General features: G+C 45.2%; 1 protein-coding gene across 1 annotated transcript in view; it reads right to left on the bottom strand.

The window, feature by feature from the left end:
* Nucleotides 1–15,462, bottom strand: part of FBXL5 (F-box and leucine rich repeat protein 5) — a 2,105,165-nt gene that overhangs the window by 763,917 nt on the left and 1,325,786 nt on the right. The window contains exon 8 of the mRNA XM_044062581.1: nucleotides 7,597–7,679. Within this exon, the coding sequence (XP_043918516.1) occupies nucleotides 7,597–7,679 (83 nt within the window). The remainder of the gene's footprint in view (nucleotides 1–7,596; nucleotides 7,680–15,462) is intronic.

Below are 15,462 nucleotides of genomic sequence, written 5' to 3'. Positions count from 1 at the left end.
AAGATAGAGACATCTGCAGGTTCCGTAGTCAAAGAAGAGTCTCGCGGCATACCGGACTCCTAACTGGTCTTGGTAGCGGCCTGCAAATCTATCGAAGCGGGCATCAGGGGCTGCGAAAGCACCCTAATGAGTACCAGCGAACTGGCAACTAGCTTAATGGTAGCATCGTCAGCAGTTTTGGACCTGTGCGGTCGGTCTCTGTCTTTATCCTTACTTTTTTTGGAAGATTGGTAGTCAGATGGCTTACAGAAGCCATTTCGGAATACGGAGATCGAAAGTATTCGTGAAAATAAGGGCCCAACAACGAATAGCTTGGGCGTTGAACAACGCACAAAACCGACAGCGAGGTACGTCGTGGTCTGGGCCTAAACAGGTAAAGCAGTAAGAATGGAAATCTTGGAGTGGTATTTGCTTTCCACAGGCGAGAATTTTTAACTTTTTCTGACATCGGTTAGAGCAAGAAAAAAGGATCCCCAACGGGGTACCTAGCTTTAGAAGACTTCAGGATGATTTAATTTGGAAACGAAAACTCAGGTAGCGACTGACCGGCACTCGTGCAAACTTCTTCTGCTTCGGGCTCCTCGGCTAGAAAGACTGATGTAATGGCGTTGGCTGCCTGTTTTATACCCCTGATGACCTGACGTCGGTCCTGGAGCGACAGCAACCGACGCAGAAATACTAAGTCTCTGGTATTCAGGCTAACTGCAGGCAGATAACCCAAGTGTGATGAGTGAGACAGTGAAACATGAAGGGCATCCTTGAATTCACTCAGAAAGTAATTACTGGCTTACTGAAGGGAAATTGTCATGCCAAGTACCACTTCCTGTGACACTATCCATGTGAACTAAGGGGAGCACTCCCCAAGAAGGAAGAAGAAGTATTGAACAACCAGGATGATACTAGCCTCTAGGTCAACTGTCAGCCAGGAGGGGGGATGGAGGGAGGGACATGAGAATAAAGGCGAGATAAACAACTCACATGGAACGTTATGGTGAGTACATAACTTCTTTATGTGAACTTGTTAAATCTCGCCGTTTATTCTCACTGATGGGCAGCGTTCCCTAGCACCCGCAATCCTGGGTGGCTCACGGGAGTACATTTTTCAGGACCGTAGAACCAAAGGAAGACCTGTCCCTGGAAGCATTATCTACTTTGTAATGAGTGATAAAGGTATGAGGCTTAGACCAAGTGGCTGCAGCACAAATGTTGTCAAGGGGCAATTTAGCTTGACAGGCAGAAGACGTAGAAACGGCTCTGGGTGAATGAGCCTTTGCTTTGTGTGGCAAAGGTATGTTAGCATTTGCATGAACAAATGAGATACAATCCGATAACCATTTTGAAAGGGTTGTTTTAGCCACTGGTCTACCTTTTCTGGCCTCCGAAAAGGATACAAAGAGTTGATCTGATTTTCTAATATCCTTAGTTCTATCAAGATAAAATCTGAGTGGTCTGTGTATGTCAGGTTTGGCAGCATGTATTCCAATTTGTTGGAATGGTTGGGGAAAAAAGACTGGCCATTCAATGACCTGATTGATATTAGATTCAGAACAGACTTTAGGCAAAAAGGAGGGGTTTGTTCTGAGAGATACTCTATCAGCATGGAAAATCATATAAGGAGGTCTGATAGATAATGCTTGAAGTTCTGACACTCTGCGGGCAGAAGTAATAGCCACTAGAAAAATAGTTTTCTAGGACAAAAATTTGAGATCACAAGATGATGCTGGTTCGAAGGGGGGAAGAAATATTTGAGACAGCATAAAATTCAAATTCCAGGGAGAATATGGGATTTTGATAAGAGGTCTCATGTGAAAAACACCTTTGAGAAAAACCTTAGATAACTTATGAGCCATAATATTTAACCCATCGAATCCAAAATGGAAATTTGATATGGCGGCTAACTGAACCTAAACTGTGGCAGCTGCAGCTCCTTCCTTAAAAAATCATTGTCAAAAAGTCTAAAATGGACAAAGGAGCTCGGAAAGGGTCAATTTTTTGTATACTGGCCCAAATGGAGAACCTTTTCCACTTACCGTGATATAGTTTTCTGGTGGATGGCTTATGAGAAGACAACAGAATTGGTCTTGTGTCATCTGAGAGTGAATGAAGCCTGGCTATTTGGGGAAGTGGATCAGCCAAGCAGTCAGCCTTAGAGACTGCAATGAAGGATGGAGGTCCCCTGACAGGTGTATCAGGAGGTCTGGAACTGGGTCCAGGATCCATCGATCCTCCAGCAGATGACGGTGAAGAAAAGGGAACCAAATCTGTCGAGGCCAATGGGGGGGCTATGAGGATAACAGTCCTTCCCAGCGATTTTGCTTTCTGTAAAAACCTGGGTATCAATGGAATTGGTGGGAATGCATATAGGAGACCCGGAGGCCAATCGTGTATGAGTGCGTCTCTTGGGTGATGTCCCGGAGGTGGTCTTAATGGCAAAGTAGCTTCTGCATTTGGTACTGATGTGACTGGCAAAGAGGTTGCAGCAAGGCTGGCCCCAATTGCAGAAAATCAGGTCCGCAACGTGTTGGTTGAGAGACCACTCATGAGGCAACAGGATTTCCCTGCTCAGCTTGTCCGCTATCACGTTGGATTTCCCCGGGATGTGCATTGCTAACAGAAAACGCTGGGATGACACAGCCCATTGCCATACCCTGAGGGCTTCTTGACAAAGGGGATAAGACTTGGTTCTGCCCTGTTTGTTCAAGTACCAGACCACTGACATGCTGTCTGCCTGAATTGCAAATGTCCCTAGAGGAAGAGAGTCCTGGAAGTACTGCAACGCCAGAAGTACTGCTCTCAACTCCAGAACATTGATATGCAGATGTGACTCTTGATCCGTCCATGTGCCTTGGGCAGTCTTTCCCCGAAAATGCCCCCCCCCCACCCTATCAGGGTAGTGTCTGTGGTCACAGTGGCTACTGGGGGGGGGGGGGGACAAAGGGTCTTCCTATTGTGACATGAAGAGACGTCAACCACCACCACTGAAGGTCTCTCTTGCAAGAATTTGTGATGAGAATCATATGGTTCATTGGTAATTTCTGGTAAGACCACTGAGCGAACAGGAGCCACTGAAGAATTTGCATATGCATCCTTGCGAGTGGAATGGCTAGAATTGCTGCCGCCATCAAACCTAGTACCTTCAAGACCTCTGCGGCTGTAGCTCTGTTCTTTGACACCAATGAGTTGATGTGTTGGCGAAGAACGAACTGAGACCCTTTCGACTGGAAGACGTAGAGTGGTGGTTGAGGCATCTAACTCTGCTCCTATAAAGATGGTATGCTGTGATGGCAACAAGGTAGACTTTTCGAAGTTGACTGTAATGCCTAAGTGGTGGCAGAGTTTCAGAGTAGATTGTGTTGCCTGAATCAATTGATGCCTGGTGGTAGCGGTGAGGAGCAAATCGTCTAGATATGGAAACACCTGGAATCCTAGATGCCTCAGGTGAGCCGTGACCACTGCCATGCATTTGGTGAACACTCTGGGGGCTGTAGTGAGACCAAAGGGCAGGGCTCGAAACCGGTAGTGATTGGCTCCCAGCCAGAAACGCAGGTGATCTCTGGAGTGTCTGTCCGTCTTTATGTGGTGGTATGTGTCCTTGAGATCAATGGAGCGCATCCAATCGCCTTTCCCTAGAAAGGGAAGAATGGCCTGAAGCGTGACCATTCGGAACATCTTTTTTTTTTACAAATTGGCTGAGTCTGCTGAGGTCCAAGATAGGTCTCCAGTCCCCTGTTTTCTTTGGAACCAAAATGAATCTCGAGTAACTTCCGAATCAAACTTGGTCTGCTGGGACTGGCTCTTTTCTAGCAACTTGCGGACCTCTATAGTTGCTTGTTCCCTGAGACTGGGTGGAACATTCGGGATTCTGTTTACAGGAGTGGGAGGGGAAGAGAACGGTATGAAATATCCTCTGGAAATGATGCTTTGTACCCAGGTATCGGAGGTTATGCTTAGCCAGGCTTCTGGGTACAAAGATAAGTGACCCCTGACTGCCTCCAGAGCCGGACAGACGGGTCTCCTTTCAGGAGCGCTGGTAGGGCTGACCAGAGAACTGGCCTCTGTCACCCTGCTGTTGCGGACGGCATCTTCCATTATAACCCCCTCCACTGCCTCTAGTGGGGGTTTCTCCACGTGTGTCCTGAAAGGCTCCCTGTGCTTTTCGGAACCACATCTTTCTGCCCTTAGGGCCCTTGGGATAGGGCAGAGTAGGGTTAGAAAAACAGACTCCACAATGGCAGATAGAGTCTTGCCTTCCTGCTCACACCTGGTTAGAGCTTCCTTTACCTTGGGCCCAAACAGGGATGAGCCATCAAATGGGGTGTTGATAAAGGAAGACTTGAAAGGCTCCGCAAAGGAACAGAGACGCATCCAGGCTTGTCTACGCAGAGCAATGCCTGAACTAGCAGCTCTACTCGAACCATCAGCTGCGTAAGATATGAGACACATGGACGAGTTCACAATCGAGTTTAGGGTAGTGAGCTGTGTATTAACTTTGTCGGCAACCCCTGCACCTACCGTACCCTGGAGAATATCTCCTAGCTCTTTCAGGAGATATCTCTGTAGTCTTGAAAAATGGGTTAAATAGTTCAGTGATCGAAGGGAAAAGTTCGCTGAACTAAACATGCATTTCCCATATCTATCCATGATCCTAGAATCTTTGTTAGGAGGATGGATAGATGAGGATGTCTCAGACGTTTCCATTTTGGTGGCTACAGCCACCACCATGGCATCAACAGGCACTCCCTTAGTCAAAAAGGCTTTGTCCACTGGGGCAGAAATTAACTTATTTGGCTTCCGAGGGACAGGTTCCATGGCCTCCGGAGACTCCCACGCCTTACGAGAGATCAGCTCCATGAGCTCATCATAAGGCGGAAACACCCAAGAAGTGGAATGTTGAGACCCAAAAGCCTTCAAGAGCACTGACTCGTCTTCAGTAGGGCTTTTGAACTGCCAACCGCCCCTCTGAATCAAAGGATCTCTAATATCTCCACAAAGGATAACCACAAACAGGGACCAATGGTGCAAAAAACAACTAAGAAACGAAAGTAAGCACCACCAACCAGGAATGACCACGAACAATGGAAAGAAAGATCCAAAACATCTCTTGCACCTGTGCTTAAAATTAGATCTGCCAAACTTTAACTTCTACCGTTGTTTAATATATTTATTACATATAGGAGGTAGTGAAAACATTTATTTAAAGTCCATTTAAAATGACCATTTAATTTCATTTTTATTAAGCTTTTAAAATAGATTTTGTACACATATTTTGTTAGAACTATTTAATTTAAATGCCATATTCAGTTTCACCACTTGATGGAGACATACACAGTACATTACAGTTTAAAAGATTGTCTGAATTAAAATGTTTTTAATTTTATTTGTTATTTATTAAAAGTTTTGGATGAATTTTAAAATTGGTATGAGTATTAGATGTGGTTTTAATTAAATTATTAAATATTTGAGTTTTACATCTTGTGAAAATGTTTTAATTCTGAATAATTAATTAATTGACAAACTGTGTTTTTAAGAATTGATTTAATTAATTTAATTGATGTTGTTAGGAATGTGTATATATATGGTAGTAAGTGGTTGCTTTTCATTCACTGAGGAAGTTGATGACGAAAACGTGTTGTATTTGTACTAGCGTTAGTGGAATAAACTGTTTTGGATCTTTCCTTCCATTGTTCGTGGTCATTCCTGGTTGGTGGTGCTTACTTTCGTTTCATCTCCACAAAGGAGATATCCTCAGAGGGGGATCGAGGGGACCCTTCTGACTCATCCAAGTCAGTGTCAGATGTCATAGACTCCTGTGGGGAGTCCAAGTGCCTCCTCTTGCACAGTCTCTTCCTGGGTACCTTCTCAGGGGGGGGATATGGGGAGGTCTCAGAAGAGCAGGGGGCACCCTGTGGGGCTACTTGAGTCTCAGGGTCTCTACGCTTAGGTGGACCGGTAGAAGTATGAGAGGACACAGGCGCTTGAGGGGAGGAGGAAGCCAGACCTGATGCTGATGATGTCTTTGGATTCAGGACTCTTCTCGTGGCATTGAACGCACCATGGCGCCGACGAGAAGGGGAAGACTGATCTGAAGGGACCGTCTGATCCTCCTGCACCGAGGCCATGATAGAAGTAGGAGCGGACATAGGCGCTTGAGTGGAAAAGGAAGCCAGACCTAATGCTGATGATGTCTTTGGAGACAGGACTCTCCTCATGGCATCGAACGCACCATGGCTCCGACGAGAAGGGGTAGATGGATCCGAAGGGACCATCCGATCCTCCCGCACCGGCTCCGAGCCCGAGGTAGGAGCCAAGCTCATCCGAGCCGAAGCCCCGAGAGGAAGAGTCGGCACCGACAAATTGGTACGACTATCCTCCCCGGACCTGACAGGAGAGTGTCTGCTCCTAGAGTCCCCGGTCGGCGTCGAGGACATCCGAGTAGATGGAACCGATAACACCAGAGCAGGTCTCGGCTCCACAGGCTCAACAACCATCACGTCGGGCTCCTGCGGCTCCGAAAGTCCAGTACGGCTCGGAGGAGGAGTAGTCAAGTCTGGGTTAATGGTCTTCGGCTCTGACGAAGGCATCGGAGCCGACAACAATTTGGCAAGGCCTGGTGCCTGTACAAGCTTCTGCACCAACCGGTCCATATCCAGATCTGAGAGGCTGACAGAAGACTTCGAGGAGTGCGCCGAGTGGCTGACTGGAGCAGAGGAGACGAGGGAATCTCAGAAACCGGCTCCAAAGCTGTGAGCTGGCTCCGAACAGAAGGGACACTCAGTTCTGAGGACAGTGGAACAGATGACACTACACCCTCCATTTTTTAGCCTTTTTCGATGCTTTCGAGTCACCTGAAGACTTGGAAGACTTTGAGGATCTACTAGTACCATCCTGGTCACCCAGTGCTTCGGAGAAAGGGTGCTGAAGTAAACCCCTATCCACTGATTTCCTCCTTCTCTCTAAAAGTACCCTGGAAGAGGAGTGACAGATACTACAAGAGTCTTGGAGGTGTAAAGCCACCAGACAATAAACACACTGAACATGCCCATCAATGACTGACATTTTTTGTCCACAATCCGGACATTTTTTGAAGCCAGATTTAGGATGAGGCTTCTCTTACTCATCAGACATCTCTATTATCGATTTAAACAATTTTAAACAATTGAAACAACACACTCAATAAATTATCTATCAAAGTACTCTTAAGAATGTGGTTAAATACAAGGCCAACTATTAGGCCAAAACTATAGAAAAAAACAAGCCAACACAGGGCACTTATCTAAAACTAAATCTAAGTCTAAAACTATATAGATGTACTATCCTGTCAAGAAAAAAGTTTTTAAACTTGCAAATAGATGAATCTATTGATTAATATTGGTCCGAGCTATCTGGAACATAGATCTGTGCCGTGGCAAACTAGATCGGAGGTAATTCCAGCAGTGCATCATGGGATAAGGGGCTTGGTCTCGAGCTACTGGCAAACCTTGAGCTTTGCGATCGGCTCCGAACCAATCAGTGAGAATAAACGGCAAGATTTAACAACTTCACATCTACCCTTACTGGTTATAAAAAAATAATTAAATAAATAAATCTGTGAAGTACCTGTCAAACGCAGAGTCTGTAACACTGGTCTGTGTAAGATCGAGGTGCTCTAAATTAGGACAAAGGTCTAAAATATGCCGAACCTTTATAAAACAGAAAAGACAGAATGAGAAAAACCTTTAAAGCCTGAAAATTAGTTAAAACGTCTGTAACATAAGCAATAGATATTTGATTCATACAACTAAAACATAACCAGTAAGAAGACAGCAGAATATAGACACCATATTCTAACCCAGCACGGAATAAAAGTAACAAAATACTTACTGATTAGCTTCTTGAAGTGTGAGGTATATTGTCTTTATGTAAACATACACACATGCAAACAACTTCAATCTCCAAATGAATGTTACTGGGGGAAGTTGCAACCATCTTCATAAGAAATGAATGTCAAGGTCAGTCCTGGAATTGACACTAGTACAATACAGGACAAGTGTACTCCTCCTCTCTCTCAACCACATATCTTTGAAATGTGGAAAGAAACCACACAACACAGAGAAAATTCACACAGACAGACAGACAGACACACTCACACACTCACACACACTCACACACACTCACACACACTCACACACACTCACACACACACACACACACACACACACACACTCACACACACTCACACACTCACACACTCACACACACTCACACACACTCACAAACACACACACACTCACACACACACACACACACACACACACACACACACACACACACACACACACACACACACACACACACACACACACACACACACACGGCATACAAGCTCTACACCTTACCCAGGAACAAATCGAAGAACCAAGCAGTAACAGGTAGCCATGCTAACCTTTGCATCAGTGCACCACCCATAATGCATGCATGCATACACATACAAGCCATTTACTTGCACAAACAGAGAGAAAGACAGGAAGAACATGCACTGGAGCAATGGAAGCAATACATTTCCATGATGATTAAAAAAGTGATCTATGCCCTACTATACATTTTGTGTGTGTAAATACTTTCTTACTGGAATTAATGCTTAATTTGTGGAAAAAGAGCATGCAAAAAAGGCTGTTTTTCCTTTATAAAACAAGCAAACAATATATATATATATATATATATATATATATATATATATGTATGTATATATATATATATATATATATATATATATATATGTATATATATATATATATATAGATATACACAGTCGTGGTGCAAAATGCAGTTGGGTATATTGGATTCGAATGGCTCAGAGTTTAGCACTTTAAAATAGACTTTTGGCTCCAAGGCTCAGACTCCTTCACTTCCCATAATGCTCTGTCACTCTAGTAGTCCTTCAGATTGAGTCTGTCCTATACAGCAATAAGCTAAAACTTCCAACAGACTCTCCCTTAACTATGATATAATGCTAGGAACAGAATGCATTCCAGAGGAATGCCAACAGGCAAGGCTCCAGCTAAGTCCAGTGCAGTCTAACAGAAGGCACAGGGAGGTGTCAATTTACACAAGGGGGGTGGAGAGGGAATGTTGAGATTGATGGAAGGCAACATAGATTAAGTGTTAGGGTAAGTACAAAACTTTTATATCCAATGTTTGTTCCTTTTTCCTCAACAACTGGGACAGTGTCTGCAACTACACGAATCCTGTGAGGCAATATTGAAGGATCTTCTTGAGAACTGTGGAACCAAGCAGACTGTAGATCAAGCTTATAATGAGAAAAAGGCATATGACCTGCAGACCATAGGCAGCTGCACAAATACTAACAAGAACACTATTGAAAGACTGTAGATTCACTGACTGCCTTAATAGAATGTTCTTTTGGTTTGGAGAGTAAAGATAGCCCTCTAGACTTATAAACAAATGATATACATTCAGACAGCCACCTGGACAAAGTCATCTAAAATATACTGGAACTCAACTTGGTCTTCAAAAAGGAAACAAACAGTTGATTACACACAGTCTTTCATACGATGTAAGCTGGCAGTGAACATCTAATTAAGTATAAAGAATAGTTGTGTAAAATCTTACCATAACCATAGATGTCCTTCTCTTCCATGTTGCAGTATTCTGACTGTGGGGGATCCTCCGCCTCAGGCGACTTGTATGTCAGCTTAAGCCTGGTTGCTGCTAGTGCATTGGACGTCACACGCAGGGTCATAAACCAGGGGCCTTAAATGTGACGTCTGCACGTACAGACCTCAGAACTGACTGCCCAGTTGAACAACAGTCTAAATGATGCCAAATGATGTCCTCTAGACAGGTTAAATGTAATGAAGGGGGGATAGGTGGGAGGGAAGGAATACTGCAACATGGAAGAGAAGGACATCTATGGTTATGCTAAGATTTTACACAACTATTCTATGTCCTACTAATCCTATGTTGCAGTATTCTGACTGTGGGAGAATACCACATTTGAAGGAGGAGAAAGGGTGGTGGAAGAAGTTGCAGTTTCCAGCAATCCCTGCAGGAATGCCCTTGCAATTCCTGCTCTGGCTCTGGAGATATGGTCAAATTTGTAATGTTTGGTGAAGGTATGCAGAGGACCATGTGGCTGCCTCAAGAATGGAAGTTGTGTCCAAACCCTTGAGGAAGGCCGCAAAGGGAGCCACAGCTCTTGTACAGTGTGCCCTGACCCACAAGGTAATTGTTTCCTATGGCAGGAGTAGCAGAAGGTGATAGTTTTCCTTATCCACCAGGAAATAGTTTGTTTGGACACTGCTTTGTAAAGGGCTCTGCGGTGGAAGGACACACAGAGCTGATTGGACTTTGATATTTTTGGTTTTGTCCAAATAGAACCTTAGTTGTCTGTGGACATCAAAGGAATGAAGTATTCTCTCGCTGTCATTCTTTGGTGAAGGAAAGAAGGTAGACAAGTGAACAGACTGATTGAGCGACAGCTCACTGACCACTTTGGGCATGAAGGAGGGATTGATGGACAGGGTCACCCTATCTTTGTGAAATATAGTGTAGGGTTGGGGATGCCATTACTGCTTGTAATTCTGAAACCCTTCTGGCTGAGTTAAGGGCTACTAGTAGGACAGTTTTCCATGTGCACATCTGCAGAGAAACAGAGCCAGCTGGCTCAAAGGGAAGAAGACGTTATGTACCTACCATAATGTTCCATGTTAGTTGTCTTCTCGCCTTCTTTCTTGCTGGTTGGGTTCGGAGCCGATCTCGGCTCTGACTCAGCCATCTTCAAAAGCTCGAGAGCTGCTTACTGGCTCGAGGCCCCCTCCTATATCCCATGATGCCTGGCGCTAGATACCCAGATCTTGTTTGGTAACCTAACTACAGACATAATAATAATAATCATGATAATACAGTAACTGTAGCAGGATACAGTAAACTACTGGAGAGACTGACAGTCAGCAGTAACAGCCAGAGAAGACTCAGCCAGTGATAAAGAAGCCTAAGGAACTCTTCTCGGTCTACTAGGATACGGGGATGGAGGGTGGGACGCAAGAAAGAAGGCGAGAAGACGACAACTAACATGGAACGTTATGGTAGGTACATAACTTCTTAATGTTAAGTTGTCTATCAAGCCTTCATTCTTGCTGGTTGGGACAGCGTCCCTAACACCTCAATCCTGGGTGGCTCATCGGAACAGACTCTTCAGAACAGTGGAACCAAAATCATCTCTGCTTCTGGAAGCCACATCCAGCTTATGATGTGAAATGAAGGTATGTGGATTAGCCCAGGTAGCTGCCGAACAAATAGTTTCCATTGGCAATCTAGCCTGAAAAGCCACAGAGGTAGCTAAAGCTCTGGTGGAGTGACCTTTGGGTTTAGCAGGAAGGTATTTATTTCTCAACTGATATATAAAGGTAATAGTAGAAGACAACCACCTAGATAAGGTGACTTTTGACACCAGTATGCCTTGTTTTCCTTCAGCATAAGACAGGAACAACTGGTCTGATATTTTCTGAATTGCTTGGTTCTATGCAAGTAAAAGCGTAATTGTCTATGGACGTCCAACTGATGTAATTTGTTCATAGGTTCATAGGTTCATACTAGGCTATCTGCCCTAGGGCATTTATAAGCCTAGCCAGAGTGTGTTTGGCTTTCGCCACCCATTTTAAATTAATTTTGCTATGCCTTTTTTTGAGGTTAGTATACTGTGCCTCTGTCTAACAGTGACACAGAAGTGATAGCCGGGGTAAACCTACAATCTCCCATCCACTCATCAAGATTCCTCTTGAAGAGAGTCAATGTGGGACTCTGCCTAACCTGGACTGGGATTTTATTCCAGAGTGAAGGGAGCCTCTGGGTTATGAATCTGTCCCTCCAGCATGTCCTATTTATTTCAGTGCTGAGGTTCAAGTCTCTCGAGCGTGGCTCGATGGGATTTGGATTTTCTGAGGTGCAGCATGTCCATTAATTCCGGGTTGGACATGGCTTTATACGTCAGGCACAGATCGCCTCTGAGCAGGCGGTATGCCACTGAGTAGAGCTGGAGTTTCTTTAACCGGGCAGCATATGGCATCTGTTTGAGCCCTTTGATCTTCTTGGTGAGGTACTTTTGGGGTCTTTCCAGTTTCTGCAGGTGTCTGGTAAGGTACATCCCAAAAGGGGCATTGTACTCAATTATGGGCCTGATGAGGGATGAGTAAAGAGGTGCGATGACCTCCCTGATCTAGATGTGAATCCCTTCATGATTAGGTGGGCTATATAAAATGTTTTTCTAACCACTTTGGCCACGTGGTTGTCAAATGAGAGATTGCTATCAACTTGGGTCCCCAGGTCCCTAATAACTTCTTCTGTACTTAATGGATTACCACCTATGTGGTAATTTGTGGGCACTTTGTTTTTGCCAAAGGGATAACTATACACTTTTTGGCGTTTAGCTTGAGGCCATGGCTCTGGCACCAGTTGTCTGTTTCTATGAGGCCCTTTTGGAGGATGCTTGTGTCGGCTGGAGAGTTGATTATGGCCCAGTTTGCAGTCATCTGCGAACTTGGTCAGCCACAGTCCTTCCGTGTTGGCCTGTACCCGAGAAATATATACCGAACAAGAGAGGTCCCAGGACTGAGCCTTGTGGGACGCCACTTGTAACTGGTTTGGAGTCTGACATGGCTCCAGCAATTCTAACCATGTGGGTTCTGTCCTTGAGCCAGTTTGCAACCCATCTAGTCACATAGGGGTTTATATTTAAGCTGGTGAGCTTATCTATAATGCCCGAGTGGGGTATTGTATCGAAGGCTTTTGAGGTCCAGGTAGGCTGTGTGGACCACCTTCCCTCGCCAATGGCCTTGGTGACTGTTTCAAAGAAATCGACCAGGTTTAAGAGGCAGGATCTGCCCTTAACAAAGCCAAACTGGGTAGGATCCAGTGTCTGTAGGTCCCCAATATCTTTATTTATGAGGTCCATGATGATCCTTTCCATAGCTTTGCAGACCAAGCTAGTCAGGCTTATGGGGCGATAGTTTCCAGGATCCGTTGAGGCACCACCTTTGTGGAGAGGGACCACTGTTGCTGTACGCCACTCTTTGGGTACATATCCTGTAGTAAGGCTAAGATTGAACAGTAGTTTTATGTTTGGGTTTTGCTCTTCTTGGAGTTCATGTAGGACGCAGCACGGGACACCATCTGGTCCCATTGATGCTGTGTTTTTTGCTTTGGAAAGGGCGGCTCTTACCTGAGCATCTGAGATGTCAGGGGGGCAGCACTCTGTTGGGATAGATATTTGCCCTTTTGGTGGGGAGAGGGAGAAGTTTGCACTGAACCTGTCAGCTAGGATGTTGGCAATGTCTGTGGGCTCGGTGTATTTTTTGTCATTTTGGACTAATTCTGAGCATATCTGGGAATTCCCACCCAGGTTCCTAACATAACTAAAGAAAGCCTTGTGATTATCCTTAGTGTCATGTGCAATTTTTCTCTCGAAGCTGGCCTTAGACGATTTCATGAGTGCCCGTAGTTTTTTGCTAATACTGATCAGAGATGCCTTCACTTTTTGGGATTTTGCTCTATCATGTAGTAGCTTCCTCCTTCTATTGTATAGTTTGTTTATGGCTGGGGTCCACCAGACAGGACGTCTGCCTTTGGAGGATTGGGTCTTGGTTTTATTTGGGATTGCATGATCCATGCATTCCTGAAGGTTTTCATAGAATGCGTTTATAAAAAATTCTGCGGTCTGGGCCGTATTTTCCACAGGCCCGGGGGGCTTTGAAGGATTTCGCCTCGGTTTTGAGGCATGTGAAATTTGCTTTAGAGAAGTTTTTCACTGTGGTTTTCTGGGCAGGGGGTGGGGTCGGGATGTGAATATCCAGTGAGATTAGTTTATGGTCTGATCTTACCAGTGAGGGATACACTTCTGGTCTGGAGCATAGTGTCCCCATGTAGGTGATGATCAGGTCCAGTATGTTTTCCCCTCTTGTGGGAGTGGTAACAAGTTGTTCCATAGCATTTGAGTTTATAAATTCTAGGAACCTTTGGGCTAGGGTGTTGGAGCTAGAGTAATGCTCCCAGTCTATGTTTGGGTAGTTGAAGTCGCCCAATATAATGGTGTTTGGAGAGACCTTCATATTTTCCAGTATTCTCAGGAAGGCCAAGTGGGGTTCCTGTGTTTGGGAGGGTGGTCTGTAGCAGGCTATAAACTGGAAGGCAGTTTTACCCACAGTTAGTTGCACATGGATAGTCTCTGATGCTTCATGCTGTGCCACCAACCTGGAGGTGTGGGTATCTTTGACGAATATTGATACTCCCCCTCCTTTTGTGGTTCGGTCCAAGTTTTGGGGCCGAAAAGCATGGTATGAGGTATAACCTGGTAGTGCTGGGGTGCTCTCGGGAGCCTTGAACCAGGTTTCTGTTACTGCACAGATATCGATGTTCTCCATGCTAAGGAGAGTTTCGAGTGCGTGCATCTTGAGGTTTAGACTTCTAGCGTTGAGTAGCATTACTCTTAGTTTCTTATACCTTGTGATACCTATGGAGGTGGGTTTGTCTTTTGAGCCTTGCCTAAAAAAGGCACTATGGGGGTAGCAAGAGCCTTTGCCAATATCCGAAAGCCCAGGGGTGACAGGTGCAAGCCGTCCCTAGCGAAGCATCGTGGCTTGTCGAGCATGTCATCCCAGGCTGACAGGCACTGGATCCCCTTTGAATGACACCAACACTTAAGCCAATTGTTGAAATTGATCATCTTGTCTTCATACTGTAGCATCATTCTTGGTGAGGGTAAGATGCTATTCAAGGTCAGGGTCATACCGGCCTGGGCTACATGCTCAGAGAGCTCCTCTATGTCTCTTTTCATGTGGTCCAGGGAGGTACGTCTCAGGTCATTCACACCAGCATGGACAATGACCGAGTCATATTTGTACTTGCCTTGGAGTGACCTGAGTGCTTGTGTTATGTGGCGGATCCTAGCACCCGACAGGCAGCTCACCGTGACCTTCTCCTTGTTCAGCCTGGTGAGCGGGACGTCAGTGTGCCTGACGATAGAGTCACCTATTACAAGTGTATCAGGTGTGTTGTTTAGCCTTAAGGGCTGTGACTGTTCGGCACACTGGCTTTGTGAGCTATGTGTTGCACGTGTTTTGTTTTGGGGTAGCGGTTGCTTGGGTGTCTGCTTTGGAGGTCTCTGCTGCTTAGGCAGATTTTTATTTAGAGCCTCCAAGTATGTTTTTGTGTGTTTATGTGTTTGGTTTGTTGTCGTGGTAGGTCTATGTGAGACTGGAATTGTAGTGAGTGTGGTTTCCTTCTCCTCCTGACTGGTTACGCCAGTACTGAGTTGAGAGAGCTTAGCCTCCAGTTTGGCTATATGGTTGCATCTCTCACATGTGTTGGAATTTGTTGGTAGGAGGAGAGGGTTGTCTGTGTACATGAGGCAGTTGTAACACTGCCTCAAGATTCCTAGATTCACCAGCTGGACCGGAGAGGAGATTGACA

The sequence above is a fragment of the Protopterus annectens genome, chromosome 2.part1 (assembly GCF_019279795.1).
Source record: "Protopterus annectens isolate FY-2018-M chromosome 2.part1, PAN1.0, whole genome shotgun sequence".
Classification (NCBI taxonomy): domain Eukaryota; kingdom Metazoa; phylum Chordata; order Ceratodontiformes; family Protopteridae; genus Protopterus; species Protopterus annectens.
The sequence above is the reverse complement of the archived record's forward strand: the minus strand, read 5'-3'. Positions and strand labels throughout refer to the sequence as shown.